Source organism: Lissotriton helveticus, chromosome 1_2, assembly GCF_964261635.1.
Source record: "Lissotriton helveticus chromosome 1_2, aLisHel1.1, whole genome shotgun sequence".
Lineage (NCBI taxonomy): Eukaryota > Metazoa > Chordata > Amphibia > Caudata > Salamandridae > Lissotriton > Lissotriton helveticus.
Window position 1 is genome coordinate 2,255,443 of NC_136058.1, and position 16,068 is coordinate 2,271,510.

At 46.1% G+C, this 16,068-nt stretch overlaps 1 protein-coding gene across 1 annotated transcript in view; it reads right to left on the reverse strand.

Moving 5' to 3' along the window:
* Window positions 1-16,068, reverse strand: part of WDR47 (WD repeat domain 47) — a 381,791-nt gene that overhangs the window by 227,477 nt on the left and 138,246 nt on the right. The window contains exons 5-6 of the mRNA XM_078668245.1: window positions 10,630-11,432; window positions 2,104-2,233 (exon numbers count right to left, since the gene is read on the reverse strand). Of these exons, the coding sequence (XP_078524371.1) occupies window positions 2,104-2,233; window positions 10,630-11,432 (933 nt within the window). The remainder of the gene's footprint in view (window positions 1-2,103; window positions 2,234-10,629; window positions 11,433-16,068) is intronic.

A 16,068-nucleotide genomic window follows, 5' to 3' on the forward strand; every position in this document is an offset into this window, starting at 1 on the left:
AGTTCGCACATACCAAACTCGACCCTGCACTCCCCGCACATCAGGAACTACCATGGGCATACATTTTCCCCATTCATTCCTATGGGAGGGCAAGTCACTCACCACACAGACACAGAGAGCTCAAGCACTTTACACTGTACCACAGTGAAAAAGTGCACAGAGGCCTAAAATCACCAACACCAGGTCACAGAAACAGGCTAGGAAAAAGCAAAAAGTTTCGGGGTGAACCTGCCAAAAGGGCCAGGTCCAACAGGACTATTTATGGGTGGTATGAAGTGTGACCCAATTGCTCGCAATCTGCTTTTGCATTTTCTTAAGTATTGTTGCAGCTTGTGTTGCTTTATAAATCAAATTACTTGCAAAAGCTCAGATAGTCTCTGGAAATACAGAGGAAGGAAGTCACACAACTATTATTTGCATACAGTACATCTAAACCCATAACCAATAGAAGCAGGCCTAGCTCCTATTTTCTAAACCTAAAAAAAACTAAGACAAAATGGGAGTCACAGAGATTGCCATAAGTAGGATACCATGACTAGCATAAGCCCACCAAGAATGATCAGGTTTGATGCCCGATACCTTAAAGTAGCTGACTGTAGGAGAATTGTTGGGAGGTTATTCCAATGTGGCCCACAGGGTTCTTTGAATGTGTTTGGTGCAAGCCTTCCACCTTGAACACAAATTTAGCATTCAGTGTCAATGAATGAGACTGGATTCCAAATTACTGTACAAAATGGGTATGGAACCATAAAGAAATAACAACTATCAAACTGTAAAACAATGAAACATTGGCCAAATGCCGTTTAAACAAGCAGATGTCGAAAGTGACTAAACCGAATATGCAAAGTGGCCTGCTCTAACTGGCAGTACAAGCAATATAAACAATCTTTAATCACCCTGGTAAAACATACACAGGCTGGATTGGACTCACAACTGGTTATTTCCCTACCTTCCTACGTTCTGTACATGGAGTTCTGAGGTGCAACTAACAGCAAGAGGTATCCGAGCTTGGTAACAAAACTGCAACCGTTGAAGGAATCTTGGCAAGGCATTGGACAGGGAGAGCACTATGAATCTTTACTAGACAGTGTAAGCAGCAAAGGCTGCTTTAGGCATAGATTAAGATGTTTCAGTGAGAATGACCTCCTAAACAAATCTTCCCTTTCAGTCAGTTCCAAACACTATAGCAAATATATTGAGCAAGGAAAGTCTCATGGTTTAAGACGGTGGTAGTTCGGAGAGTCAGCGGTTGATGTAGCCGGCTCCCAAATGGGAGCACATTCCTGTAAAAACTACAAGTTCGCGATTTGGCCAGTGTTGCACCTGATGGCAGCCAGGGATAAGCTCATGGTAAAAAAAAAAAAGGTTGACGATTAGGCCAGTGTTGCAGTCCTCTCCCAAACATGGGTGAGCAGAACTTGCTTCACAAAGAGATGCATTTCTCGGTTTACCCTGTTCGTTTACTCCTACTTTCTTAATTTCGATTTGAAGGAAATAAGTTTAAATTTCACCAGCTTGTGCTGACATAGTCTAGTTTTGCAGGTGTGCCATGCATAACGCGTTCTTCTGAAATAAAAGAGAACATGATACTATTTAAGGTACACATGCTTCTCACTGTTTGAGCTGAAATAAGGAATTGCCCATTAGTGTTGAAGAAATTAGTCAGATTCGCCAATCATCTGTATGACGTGGCATAAAACAGAAGGTACAAAAGATAATAAGGTGAAGGGTTAGAGAAGTAACACCTTTAAAGTGATTCACCCGATGTTTGACAAGTTCATCAGTTCTGGGAACAATTCTATACTTTCTTTCTACATTGCTCACAAGTATAAATCTGTGGTGAATTAAGGCATGGTAGAAGAGAAAACATGCAAATATTCCAGAGGGTGTGGAGATCTAAACAGATGGACCCCTATTTCAAAGGTATACAGAGCTCTTTAACCCACAGATCCCATATTTTGTTGTTTTGCTATAGAGCTGAGAATTTAAAACCCCATATAGTTTGCAATGAATCCAAAATGGGATGCCATGGCTTCAAGAATCAAGATTTATAATAGCAGGCCACCGTAATGCATTTTTAATAGACATATTGCTAAATGGTACCTCATTGCGCTCTGGGTTGATTGGTTCTGGATGATTCTGTGAAGCATGTGCAGGTCCAGTTTCTGGGCTTACGGCCGGACAGAGGGTTTCACTGCTGCCAGGGGGCTCTTTGTCCACTGGTGTATCACTCCTTCCAGTACCAGTGAAAGGAAAATACATTTGTGTAAAATGCTGTTATCACACTTATAAAAAAATCTTCAAGTTAATTAATAAACATTTTAAAATGTAGATTTAAAATAGTAAAATAGGCACTAATTTGTACTGTGGTGTAGAAGAGAGTTTATGTATTAAGGCAACTTGAGCATGGCAACCATATGTGTTGGGCACTTAGCAATATAAATTAAAAATTATACACTGTCGATAACTTTATTTGTTAATCTCAACCAACTAACAGAATTATCAGATCAAAACAGAATAGGTATTGTTGTGCTTGATGACGCAACTTCTAACAAGGATTTTAATTTGCAGAGATTAAACAAATGCTCAAAACGATTGGCACATCTCTACAACAAGGACAGCACAAGCAGTTTAAATGTGATCTCTCCTCTCCCACATACTTAATGTCTCTAAATTACATGTCTGAAAATAACTAAATGCATTTGAGTTGCTGATTGCAACAGCAAGCATATTGGTTTGCTCCTAGACTAACAAAGTAGAAATTCAAGCCACAATGCACATAGAAAGCTAGGCAAAAGCAGCAGAGTACCATGCATCAACAACTAATGCTTCAGTGAATCTGTGCTTGGAAAGTTCTTATAGCCAGAAAAGGCAAAAAATTAGTTTGAGACAAGAGCAAAGAACCCAAAGAGTTCATTAGAATGCAGCATGTATATAACACTACAGTTATAGGGATCCATCTGTCCACTTGTCAACAATTATGGCCAGTGTTTCAGCTTCAACGCTCACCAAATAACACCTCTTAACTTCTTACTTCCAAATCTAATTGGTTCCTCAGACTTGCGCTAGGGTTTCCAAAAATGGAAGACAATAGCATTTTGCCATTTTGCATGTCTTGAATTATTTTGTAATGGAAGTCATTAACTCCCTGTGGCGTATTTATATTTCCAAAACCATAGACAGACTGAAAACTGTTTAGTTGTAGAATTTTAGGGCCTGCTCTTCCAAAACTTTAAATGAAGAATGGACAAGGCCTATATTCACAAATCCAACACGGGTTGCTTTAGCTTGCCCAGTACTCAGACAAATACAAACTCAAGAGCACATAATAAGCAGGGAGTGCTAATGTACGAGTTACTTACCTTCGGTAATGATGTATCTGGTAGGGGGGAGGGGGAGGGGGGAGGAGGGAGGAGGGAGGAGGACAGATCCCAGAGACCCAGCCGAGTCCCACAAATAAGAGGAGGCCCTAGCCAAAACACACAAGGTGTTAAGGGCCCGCAGGGCAGAGCTGGTCGAGGGGAACATGTCGCACCCCCAAGAATCCAGCCAGCAGGCCTCCCGGGACGGCAGAGTCAATAGTAGCGGCAGTGAGGGAAAGGCAGTCTGCAAAAGCGGACTGGCAGCAGAGGGGTGGAGGGAAAGGCACGGCGGGTCACGCGGCGCCGGAAGATGCCGGTGTAGAAGGTGGCGAGTCACTGGATCCCCTGAGGCGGGACGCCTCCAAGCTCCCCTCAGGGAAGAAAGGAGTGAACCCTCAAAGGGAAGTAAGATCTCCCTCCCACCAGAGCCCTGGTGGAGAGATGGTCCGCCAGAAAGTGAGCAACCGGGTCACTCATGTGCAAAGTGCCCACGGCTGTGGACACCGCGTGAGCAAAAGCCGCACCCGCCTCCGTAGGGCCCCGCGGTGGAGAAAGCAGCTCCTCCGTGGGCGACGGCTGCAAACTAAGGCGCCCGTCCCTGAAGCCAAGCGGGACAGACAAGGGCCAGACCTGGAAGTCAGAGGGAGCCGAAGAATGAAGGACCTGCCGCTCTCCTGGCGAACGCCTCTGCCTCAGGAAAGGCGGGGAGCTGCCCTTCGACGAAGGCGGTGAAAAAGACACCACGCGGCGACCAGTCTCCGGGGAGGACGACACCAATATACAGCCTGACTCCGGAGAAGACGGAGCATCCGAAGATGAATCCGCTCGACTCCTGCGCGAAGCCGTAGAGTCCGCCGCCTGAGGCAGAACGTCGGCACCACCCGGCGTCGCCAGACAGAGTTCCTCCCAGTCACACCGCATCTTGGACCGGAGTGGAGCCGGAGCTGAACTGGCCTCGGGGCGGCGCCGGAGCACGCAGACTCGACCCCCGCCGAGTCAGCCGCCTGCGCGGAGGAACGAGAAGGGCCAGGGGAGTGACACGAAGACTTCCGTCAGCCGCGGCCCAGAATGTGGCGGAGATCGTCCGGCAACCCATGAGGCGGCACCAGGGACGATTCAACCTCCGACGAGGCAACCGCCCGTGGGGAGGGACAAGAGGGTCCTTAGACAGGACCACCTTGTCAAAGGACCGAGCGGGGCTCGGGGATGCGAACCGAGCCCCGGCGACCTCGCGCGACACCACAGAGACTCCCGTGGGAGGTTGCTTCGAGGCAGAGACACCGTGGTCTGAAGGAGGTGCCCCAGAGGAGCCGCACCCCAACAGCACCACATCCTCCATGCCTGGTTCCGAACCAGTCGGCGCCAGGTGCTGCGGAGGGCCCCGCTCAAGGCAAGGGATCCGCCGCTTTTAATTTCTAAGGTGTTTAGAGCACGTTCTGCCACAGAATCTGGTTGAGGGACAAACACAGGCAACTCAACAGATTGGTTGATATGGAAGGCAGAAATTACTTTGGGTAGAAATTCAGGACTAGTCTGAAGAACCAATTTGTTTTAGCGTACTAAAATGGTTCTTCTATGGTTAGTGCCTGAAGCTCACCCACTCTCCTCAGTGATGTAATAGCAACAAGGAAAGCAACTTTTCAAGTGAGAAACTGCATTTCACATTTATGCAATGGCTCAAAGCCAAAGCTCAAAGGGTGGACCCATTAGTCTGGTGAGAACAATATTAAGATTCCATATTGGGGCAGGAGAAAGTCTTGGGGGAATAGCTATTTTGAGTACTTCCATAAATGCCTTAATAACAGGCACTCTGAAAGAGACAGATGTTGTCTATTTTGAAGGTATGCGGCTGTTGCAGCGAGATGTAAGAGTGTGGATGTGTATGCTAAATTTGAATGTTGTAAATGCAGTAAATAGCAAATGATTTTTGGAATTGAAGCATCAAGTGGGTTGATCTGGTTGGTATTACAATAAATAATAACCCGCTTCCATGTTGCTGCATAGCAAGCCCTTGTAGTAGGACATCTAGCCTCTTTAATAATGGTCATTAAGTCTGGCGGAAGATTAAGGTAGCCAAACTCTGACTTCAGGTGCCAGATCGCAAGGTTGAGATGACTGGGATCTGGGTGTCTTACCTCTCCACAGCTCTGTGTGAGGGGATTGGATGTGAGATGTAGTTTTTGATGAGGAACTACTGAGAGCTCTAACAGGGTGGTGAACCAAGGTTGACTGGCCCATGTGGGAGCTACTAGGATTAGTGTGAGGGACGGTTGCCTGAGCTTCCGAACCACTAGTGGAATGAGTGGGAGAGGCGGATCAGCGTAGGCAAATATCCCTGACCAGTTCATCCATAGTCATTGCCCATGGACAATTGGTGTGGATACCTGGAGGCGAAGCTTGGGCATTTTGCGTTTCGGTGAGTGGCGAACAAATCTATGTCTGGGAAGTCCCACATCTGAAAGATTGGGAGGAGAACTTGAGGGTGGAGTTCACAGTCGTGAATCTGTTGTCTGTGCCTGCTGAGCAGGTCCGCAAACCGATTGTCTACTCCTGGAAGGTTTTCTGGGTGGAAATACATTTTGTGATGTATGGCCCACTCCCAGATGGTCTGTGTAAGTTGTGACAGCTGGAGAGAGTGTGTCCCCTCTGTTTCTGTATATAATACATGGCTGTCATGTCTGTACGTATCAGGCCAGCTTTGCCTACAAGGTGAACTTGAAAGGCTTTGAGTACTAGAAACACTGCTATCAGCTCTAGCTGCCCTGAATTGTGTGAGTTTGGAGATGAGCTCCCCAACCAGTGAGCGATGAGTCTGCTGTTAGCGCAGTCTGTGGAACTGGGTCAATGAAGGGCCGCCCTTTGGAAAGGTTTTGTGGATTCCACCACTGCAGAGAGCGAAGAGTGCGGCAGTCCACCAACACTAGATCTGATAACTGACCCTGAACTGATTCTACTAACATGCTAAGCATTCTTGAAGGGGACGCATTTGAAGTCTTGCATAGGGGACTATTAAGATGCAAGACACCATCATTCCCAGTAATTGCATGAAGAACTGAGCAGGACCTGGAAAACTAGAGTTTGAATGTTGAGGATTCTGGCCGAATTGGGACAGGCCAGAGCCTTTCGTGTATCAAGAGTGGATCCCAAATACATTTGTGTACTGGAGGGTTGGAGATTGGACTTGGACAGATTTACTGTGAATACAAGATCGTGGAGCAGCTGCACTTTTTTGTAAGTGTGTTGTAGACATTTTGCTTGTGAGCTGGCTTTTATGAGCCAATCGTCTAAGTATGGGAATACGTGAATGTGTTGTCTTCGTAATGAGCTGCGACTACTGCCAGGCATTTGGTGAAAACTCTGGGAGCAGTGGTGACTCTGAATGGGAGCGCCTTGTACTGGTAATGTGGTCCAGCTACAACAAACCTGAGGCATTTGCAATGAGCAGGGTGTATTGGAATATGGAAGTAGGCGTCCTTTAAATCTGTGGACAGAAAGTCGCCTTGCTGAAGGAGCGGGAGCACTTGTAGGAGTGTCACCTTGTGAAAGTGATCTGATTGGATGTATAGATTTAGATCTCAGCGGTTTAGTATAGGCCTGAGAGAGCCGTCGTTTTGGGGAATTAGGAAGTATAGGGAGTATACACCGGCCCCTTGATATTGTAATGGGACTGGCTCTATAGCTCCTTTTTCCAATAGAGAGAGAATGACTTGTTTGAGAAGGTTCAAATGTTCTTGGGACATTGTGTGTGATCTTGGAGGAATGTTTGGTGGAGTGTCGGTAAGGTCCAGGCAATAACAATATTGGATAATCTGTAGAACCCATCTGTCTGAGGTGATTGTATTCCAGATGGGTAGAAATTGGGAGAGACGACCCCGATAGGAGTGTAATGATCGGGGGTAGAGGAAGGAAGTCACTGTTTGTTGTTTGCAGGGGAAGTGCGTGTTGAGTTGCCTCTACCTCTTCCCTTACAGTTATTCCCTCTAAATCCTCTTCTAAAGTAATCTCTTGATGAGGGCGATTGATTATTGCCTTGGTAAAATGAGGAGGGATTTTCTGATAATGTGTTCTTGGATCCCCCCCCTGTAAAAGGAGCAACAAAGGAGGCCCGATTGGAAGGGAGTTGCAAAGCCCCCATGGATTTAGCGACCGCTGTATCCTTCTTCTTCTTTTCTAAAGAAGTGTCTACAGTGGGACCGAAGAGGTGCTCCTTATCAAAAGGCCAATTTAGAATAGAGGCTTGGACCTCGGGTTTAAACCCAGAAATTCTGAGCCAAGCGCGTCTGCATAGCAAAATGCTAGTGTTGACTGCGCAAGCTGCGGTCTAAAGCGCACCTAATAAATGTATTGGAAATTAATTTCCCCTCTTGAATTAGATCAGTAGCTTTAGTTTTATGTTCATCAGGGATAAACTGAATTAATTTTTCTAGCTCATCATAATGAGCTCTGTCATAGCAAGCTAGAAGAGCTTGTGTGTTCGCAATTTGCCAGTGATTGGCTGCTTGCGCCGCTACTCTCTTGCCAGAGGCATCGATCAGTTTAGACTCCTTATCAGGAGGAGGGCCCTTTTGCAAACGTTAGACTACCAGGGAGTCTAATGGGACTTGACCCTTGATGTAGGTGGGGTCAGTAGGCGCTGGCTTGTATTTCTTGTCTATTCTGGGTGTGTCAATCCTTGCACGCACAGGGTCTTTAAAAATATAATCTGTGAGCTTAATCATTCCCTTGAGCATAGGCAGTGTTTGTGTTGCTCTTTGAGAGGAAATCAAGGTCTCGAAGTGAAAATCCTCTTCAAGGGCCTCCTCATGTAATTCTACCCCATAGTACTGAGCAGCCCTATTGAGTAGCTCCATATACCCTACGTTATCATCAGGTGGGGAGGGCCTGGAGGGGTATAGATCCGGATCAGTATCAGTGTTGGGATCTGTATTATATTCTTCCCAGGGATCACAAAGAATGTCCTGTAGTCTATCTTCATCCCCATCCCATTCATCTTGTGGATCAGGTAATTGTTGGGAATTTGTGAGTGTAATGATTAAATTTGGGTCAATGGGTGAAGGAGGTGTACTAGGAGGAGGAGAAGGGTTAGTACCAACATTTTTGAGTTTTAGAGGAATGGGGTAGTCCTCTTGTAAATCTGGTTTCCCTTTGTCTGGAAATTGTGTATGAATATGCCCAGTATCTGGATTAATAACAGTTCCTTTTGTTTCGGATTCGTGTTAGCAGGTAGAATGTCAAAAAGAGGCTCTTTAGATGGAAGAGGTGTTTTTCCTTAGGGTGCTAGATTTTTCGGTGTTAAAGGTTTCGGCTTCGAAGGTTTATTTTTCTGTAACGAAGGGATTGTCAATACAACATGTTGTGATTTCGATGCCGAAGTTTCGGTTCGGTGCTCGTATGAGGCTGATTCAACCCAGAGCCGGAAGGCTTTGGTTTATATTTCGGTGCTGGGCCGGCGGGCGGGGCTTTCAAAACGTTTCCTCGGTGCCGACCTTGGCCCGAAGGCAGAAGGAGGACCGGAGCCTTTTTCTTCGGTAAGGGAGTATCAGTACTCATTGTACGTTGACCCAATGTTACTTGGTCTTCCGAGTCGGAGTAGGCTTCGGAAACGTGTTCCTCCTCTATATCATCTTCTTGCACGTGGGATTCTTTAAGGTCGGAGTCTTCTCCAAATATATCCAGTGTGGAGCTGCTTGCCGATGCATTTTGTGACGCTGAGCCAGACTGTCACGGAGCATCTTCCTAGATCAAAAAGAACGACATGCGTCGAAGTCCTGTTCCAGGGATAGACACAGGTTGCACACTTCGTGGCGGAAACTTAGCACGACACCCGGGACATAATTTAAATGGAGTCAGTTCCATCTACTGCTAGTGGGCCCGACATGGGTAGGTTGTTCCAATGTCTCTACACGAATCTTCCGATCAAAGACCTTGAGAAGAAACGATACGCAGCGAATGGGAAACGCGAACAAGAAACAATACCGTTGAGAGTAGTGGATTGCGCACCGAGTGGAACCAGAGAAACGGTGTCGAACCGGAGGGCCGCAATTCATGTCCGAACCCAAAAGCGGCAAGAAACAATCCAACAATGGAGTCCATGCCATGTGCACTATCACTGAATGGAGGAGTCACCTACCTTATGCCTGGAAAATACTTTTTCGAAGAAAAACAAAGTGCAAACATTCAGACTCAACACTAAATGGCAGGCTTATACAAAGCATGTGGTCTACAGGTCACATTCCTGGAACTTTTAATTTTTCCACTGCGCAGCTGACAAAATTATATTTTTCCCAAGAGGGAGAAAACACTTCCACTGGTACAGAGTGGAGGAAATCACTGACCTTGTAGATTCTTCCTTCAAACACTACACACAAATACATTTAATCACAGTGGGCTCGCAGCCAGACAAAACTCTTCGTTCATTCCCATGCTTAACAACTGCGAACTATTGCACACAGACAACAAGTCTTTCCAGGATGAAATCATCAGTCTGGCCAAAGTTCTTCCAGTCCATAGTTTGTAATAACATCACTATCAGTGATTCCCTGCTCGGAATCAGAGTTATAATAGAATCAATTCATGGAGATAAACGATAACCATGGAAGCCTATGGATCAATCAGCTTTTGTAATTCCCAACAAGCATTTCCATTTTTAACACTAGATCTTAATCTTTACCTTCAGAACAGAGTCAACCGTTCAGACTATTCATTGAAAACAATTGCCAGACAACTCCTAAATAACCATACTTAACATCAACATAGCATCCCCACAAAGGGCTTTCCAAATCTCAACTCACAACATTAGGTCCTCAGCAACTAAAGGTGTACATCCAGAGTGCTTGTGGGAAAATCTGAAATCTTACTCTCTCGAGCCCAGTGAAAGGTTGCTCTGAATTAAAAGTGCACATAACTGAAAGGTAAATGCAGAGATAGAGAGAGCATATGAGAGATAAAAAAAAGCCTAGTTGAAATAATCTTGAATGTAGGGGTTGGATTAAGAAGTAAGTATGTAAGAAATACAGAGCAATAACATACATCATCCTTTCTTAGGGGTCGCTCCTACCACTGGGGAATGATTTAATTGGTGGAGACCTGTAAAATCAATACAATGATTCGCCCTTCCCCAGATTAACAGGATGTCAGAACAAACCAAGATTAATGTGAAGTGAATTTGATGAGTAGTAAATTATTTGAATTTGGGTGCAGGTAATTAGGATACCTTAAGTACTTTGTTGAGAATTTATGTTTTTGACATTAGAAAAAGATAACTTACCGTTCTGAGCTCTCTTCATAAATACTGTGGCAGTCCGAAGCTTCAAGCATGAAGCTCCGACTAAGGCTTTGTACTCCAGGGTAATGAAAGTTAGCAAACGAGTGTGACATTGGTGAGGTCTTGCTTCCAATATCGGAGCTTCTTTTATCGTGGCTACTTAATCCACATGACAGTCCATCTAGAGCTGGGTTTAACGAACGGGACATGTATGCATCAGCGGACTGAGGCCGTCTCATTGGGGACGATGGGTAAGGAGAAAGTTTGTTGATGAGTGGCGTCAAAAGATCTGCATAAGCTGGTTTTGTGGGTTTCATTAGCTTATCAACGTGAATGTTAAGTACCTTTTGCTCAAAAGCACAAGCAAAAACATTGGATGGTAGATTCTGAAGCCATGATAATAAACTGAGGTCCAAATCATCACAACCATTACCACACAGCAAATCTATGCCAAGAAGGACTTCACTTTCTGTGATTTCCTCTCCAGTTGCCTTGCTCTGACAGAACTCCACACAACACTCATAGAGAAGCCCTTTCATGACAAGTTGGAACAAACGGTTGTTACTTGCTTTAAACCCAGCTTCGCTCAGTTTCCTGTCAGCAGGGATGAACTCTGCAACCATGACACATGATTCTTCAAAGCAAGTTACTCGTGCAGTACTCGGGTTCCAGTCTTTGAACTCTGCATGGCTGGTTAGACGAGGCAATGTGAGGAGTAAGCACAGTTTGCTGTAATCTTCTTTTGAGGGACAATATTCTTCTAAAGCATGCAGGCACTTCACAGTTTCTTGCATTGTAACTTCTAGCTGCAATTGAAAAACAAATAATAAATACATGACATGGATAAATAACTGTTAGTAGGCTGTAAGATGTCAGCAAAAAAATAATGTGCTAGATCAAGAGCAGAATATGCTGGTCATCCTTGCCATTCCCTCTGATAGACTGACAAATACATACATACGTAAGAAAGTAAAAGACTGTAGTAGATGTTAGAGCCCTGTGCTGAAGGAAAGCGATGAAATAGTAAAAAAAGTAACCCTTACAGAAACAATTTCATTAAAAGTTGACCAAACATGGATAGACCTCAATCTATGAATACAATTACACCATGGGGAAGAGTGTGGAGTGATATCAAGTATCAAGCTAACAAGATACCAGAGAAGCAAAAAACACACACACACACACACATGTATATATATATATATATATATATATATATATATATATATATATATATATATATATATATATATATATATATATATATATATATATATTTTTTTTTATTTTTTTTTTTGCAGCAAATGCGCACCTGCGCTTTTCAACAGGCACACGCAGCGCTCCTTAGCTATCCAGCCTGCATGCCTCTCACGCCTCGCAGCTCACCTTTTCTCCTCATTTGTACACATGTGCCCGACGCGTTTCGAGGCTGGCCGCCTCTTCTTCATGGGGCATAGTTCAAAAAGACAGGCAAGGCTCTCATGCTCGTTTGGCACCAGCTTTATTTCACTAGTGAGGGAACGCCCTGAGTGGGCGTGGCTACATTATCTTGTCACCATCAAGAATGATGGTTGTTGTAGTCCTGAGTGAGAGTCCATATAAAATACCTTAGTTCGGTGGCCTGAAGTGTTGAAAAAATTATTAGCCAGTGTTTGTAAATCCTTGAGTAGGGGGAGACCTGGCGAACTGCAAGGCAATTGTTGTCCATGGGAACGCTGCACCAGGAACCTTGCTTCGTGCGAGGAACGGCCTCTCCGCGCTGTGTGTCAGTAGGAAACTGCAGCCGGTGATGGTGCTCTGTTGCACGGCCAGGGGCAGCCGTGAGGAATTTTTTGCAGCAAATGCGCACCTGCGCTTTTCAACAGGCACACGCAGCGCTCCTTAGCTATCCAGCCTGCATGCCTCTCACGCCTCGCAGCTCACCTTTTCTCCTCATTTGTACACATGTGCCCGACGCGTTTCGAGGCTGGCCGCCTCTTCTTCATGGGGCATAGTTCAAAAAGACAGGCAAGGCTCTCATGCTCGTTTGGCACCAGCTTTATTTCACTAGTGAGGGAACTCCCTGAGTGGGCGTGGCTACATTGTCTTGTCACCATCAAGAATGATGGTTGTTGTAGTCCTGAGTGAGAGTCCATATAAAATACCTTAGTTTGGTGGCCTGAAGTGTTGAAAAAATTATTTGCCAGTGTTTGTAAATCCTTGAGTAGGGGGAGAGCTGGCGAACTGCAAGGCAATTGTTGTCCATGGGAACGCTGCACCAGGAACCTTGCTTCGTGCGAGGAACGGCCTCTCCGCGCTGTGTGTCAGTAGGAAACTGCAGCCGGTGATGGTGCTCTGTTGCACGGCCAGGGGCAGCCGTGAGGAATTTTTTGCAGCAAATGCGCACCTGCGCTTTTCAACAGGCACACGCAGCGCTCCTTAGCTATCCAGCCTGCATGCCTCTCACGCCTCGCAGCTCACCTTTTCTCCTCATTTGTACACATGTGCCCGACGCGTTTCGAGGCTGGCCGCCTCTTCTTCATGGGGCATAGTTCATAGATTTACAAACACTGGCTAATAATTTTTCAACATTCAGGCCACCGAACTAAGGTATTTTATATGGACTCTCATTCAGGACTACAACAACCATCATTCTTGATGGTGACAAGACAATGTAGCCACGCCCACTTAGGGCGTTCCCTCACTAGTGAAATAAAGCTGGTGCCAAACGAGTATGAGAGCCTTGCCTGTCTTTTTGAACTATGCCCCATGAAGAAGAGGCGGCCAGCCTCGAAACGCGTCGGGCACATGTGTACAAATGAGGAGAAAAGGTGAGCTGCGAGGCGTGAGAGGCATGCAGGCTGGATAGCTAAGGAGCGCTGCGTGTGCCTGTTGAAAAGCGCAGGTGCGCATTTGCTGCAAAAAATTCCACACGGCTGCCCCTGGCCGTGCAACATAGCACCATCACCGGCTGCAGTTTCCTACTGACACACAGCGCGGAGAGGCCGTTCCTCGCACGAAGCAAGGTTCCTGGTGCAGCGTTCCCATGGACAACAATTGCCTTGCAGTTCGCCAGCTCTCCCCCTACTCAAGGATTTACAAACACTGGCTAATAATTTTTCAACACTTCAGGCCACCGAACTAAGGTATTTTATATGGACTCTCATTCAGGACTACAACAACCATCATTCTTGATGGTGACAAGACAATGTAGCCACGCCCACTTAGGGCGTTCCCTCACTAGTGAAATAAAGCTGGTGCCAAACGAGTATGAGAGCCTTGCCTGTCTTTTTGAACTATGCCCCATGAAGAAGAGGCGGCCAGCCTCGAAACGCGTCGGGCACATGTGTACAAATGAGGAGAAAAGGTGAGCTGCGAGGCGTGAGAGGCATGCAGGCTGGATAGCTAAGGAGCGCTGCGTGTGCCTGTTGAAAAGCGCAGGTGCGCATTTGCTGCAAAAAATTCCTCACGGCTGCCCCTGGCCGTGCAACAGAGCACCATCACCGGCTGCAGTTTCCTACTGACACACAGCGCGGAGAGGCCGTTCCTCGCACGAAGCAAGGTTCCTGGTGCAGCGTTCCCATGGACAACAATTGCCTTGCAGTTCGCCAGCTCTCCCCCTACTCAAGGATTTACAAACACTGGCTAATAATTTTTCAACACTTCAGGCCACCGAACTAAGGTATTTTATATGGACTCTCATTCAGGACTACAACAACCATCATTCTTGATGGTGACAAGACAATGTAGCCACGCCCACTTAGGGCGTTCCCTCACTAGTGAAATAAAGCTGGTGCCAAACGAGTATGAGAGCCTTGCCTGTCTTTTTGAACTGTGCCCCATGAAGAAGAGGCGGCCAGCCTCGAAACGCGTCGGGCACATGTGTACAAATGAGGAGAAAAGGTGAGCTGCGAGGCGTGAGAGGCATGCAGGCTGGATAGCTAAGGAGCGCTGCGTGTGCCTGTTGAAAAGCGCAGGTGCGCATTTGCTGCACAAAATTCCTCACGGCTGCCCCTGGCCGTGCAACAGAGCACCATCACCGGCTGCAGTTTCCTACTGACACACAGCGCGGAGAGGCCGTTCCTCGCACGAAGCAAGGTTCCTGGTGCAGCGTTCCCATGGACAACAATTGCCTTGCAGTTCGCCAGCTCTCCCCCTACTCAAGGATTTATAAACACTGGCTAATAATTTTTCAACACTTCAGGCCACCGAACTAAGGTATTTTATATGGACTCTCATTCAGGACTACAACAACCATCATTCTTGATGGTGACAAGACAATGTAGCCACGCCCACTTAGGGCGTTCCCTCACTAGTGAAATAAAGCTGGTGCCAAACAAGTATGAGAGCCTTGCCTGTCTTTTTGAACTATGCCCCATGAAGAAGAGGCGGCCAGCCTCGAAACGCGTCGGGCACATGTGTACAAATGAGGAGAAAAGGTGAGCTGCGAGGCGTGAGAGGCATGCAGGCTGGATAGCTAAGGAGCGCTGCGTGTGCCTGTTGAAAAGCACAGGTGCGCATTTGCTGCAAAAAATTCCTCACGGCTGCCCCTGGCCGTGCAACAGAGCACCATCACCGGCTGCAGTTTCCTACTGACACACAGCGCGGAGAGGCCGTTCCTCGCACGAAGCAAGGTTCCTGGTGCAGCGTTCCCATGGACAACAATTGCCTTGCAGTTCGCCAGCTCTCCCCCTACTCAAGGATTTACAAACACTGGCTAATAATTTGTCAACACTTCAGGCCACCGAACTAAGGTATTTTATATGGACTCTCATTCAGGACTACAACAACCATCATTCTTGATGGTGACAAGCCACGCCCACTTAGGGCGTTCCCTCACTAGTGAAATAAAGCTGGTGCCAAACGAGTATGAGAGCCTTGCCTGTCTTTTTGAACTATGCCCCATGAAGAAGAGGCGGTCAGCCTCGAAACGCGTCGGGCACATGTGTACAAATGAGGAGAAAAGGTGAGCTGCGAGGCGTGAGAGGCATGCAGGCTGGATAGCTAAGGAGCGCTGCGTGTGCCTGTTGAAAAGCGCAGGTGCGCATTTGCTGCAAAAAATATATATATATATATATATATACACATATATATACACATACACACACACATATATACACACACACATATATACACACATACACATTTATACACGCATACACATTTATAAACACTCACACATATATACACACGCATATATGCGCGCACACACATATATATATATATATATATATATATATATATTCCTTTAGAATCTTCTCACCTCGCTCCTTGCGATGGAAGTCACGGCACAGCAACAGGTAAGTTTTTAAACAAAAGTATTTATTTACACACCATGTGCAAAAAGAACGTGCAACGATTAGGACGGCCTACGCGTTTCGGCTACTACAAGCCTTCCACTGGACACACACATATACATATATACATGTGTGTATATATAAATATATATATATGTGTGTGAAC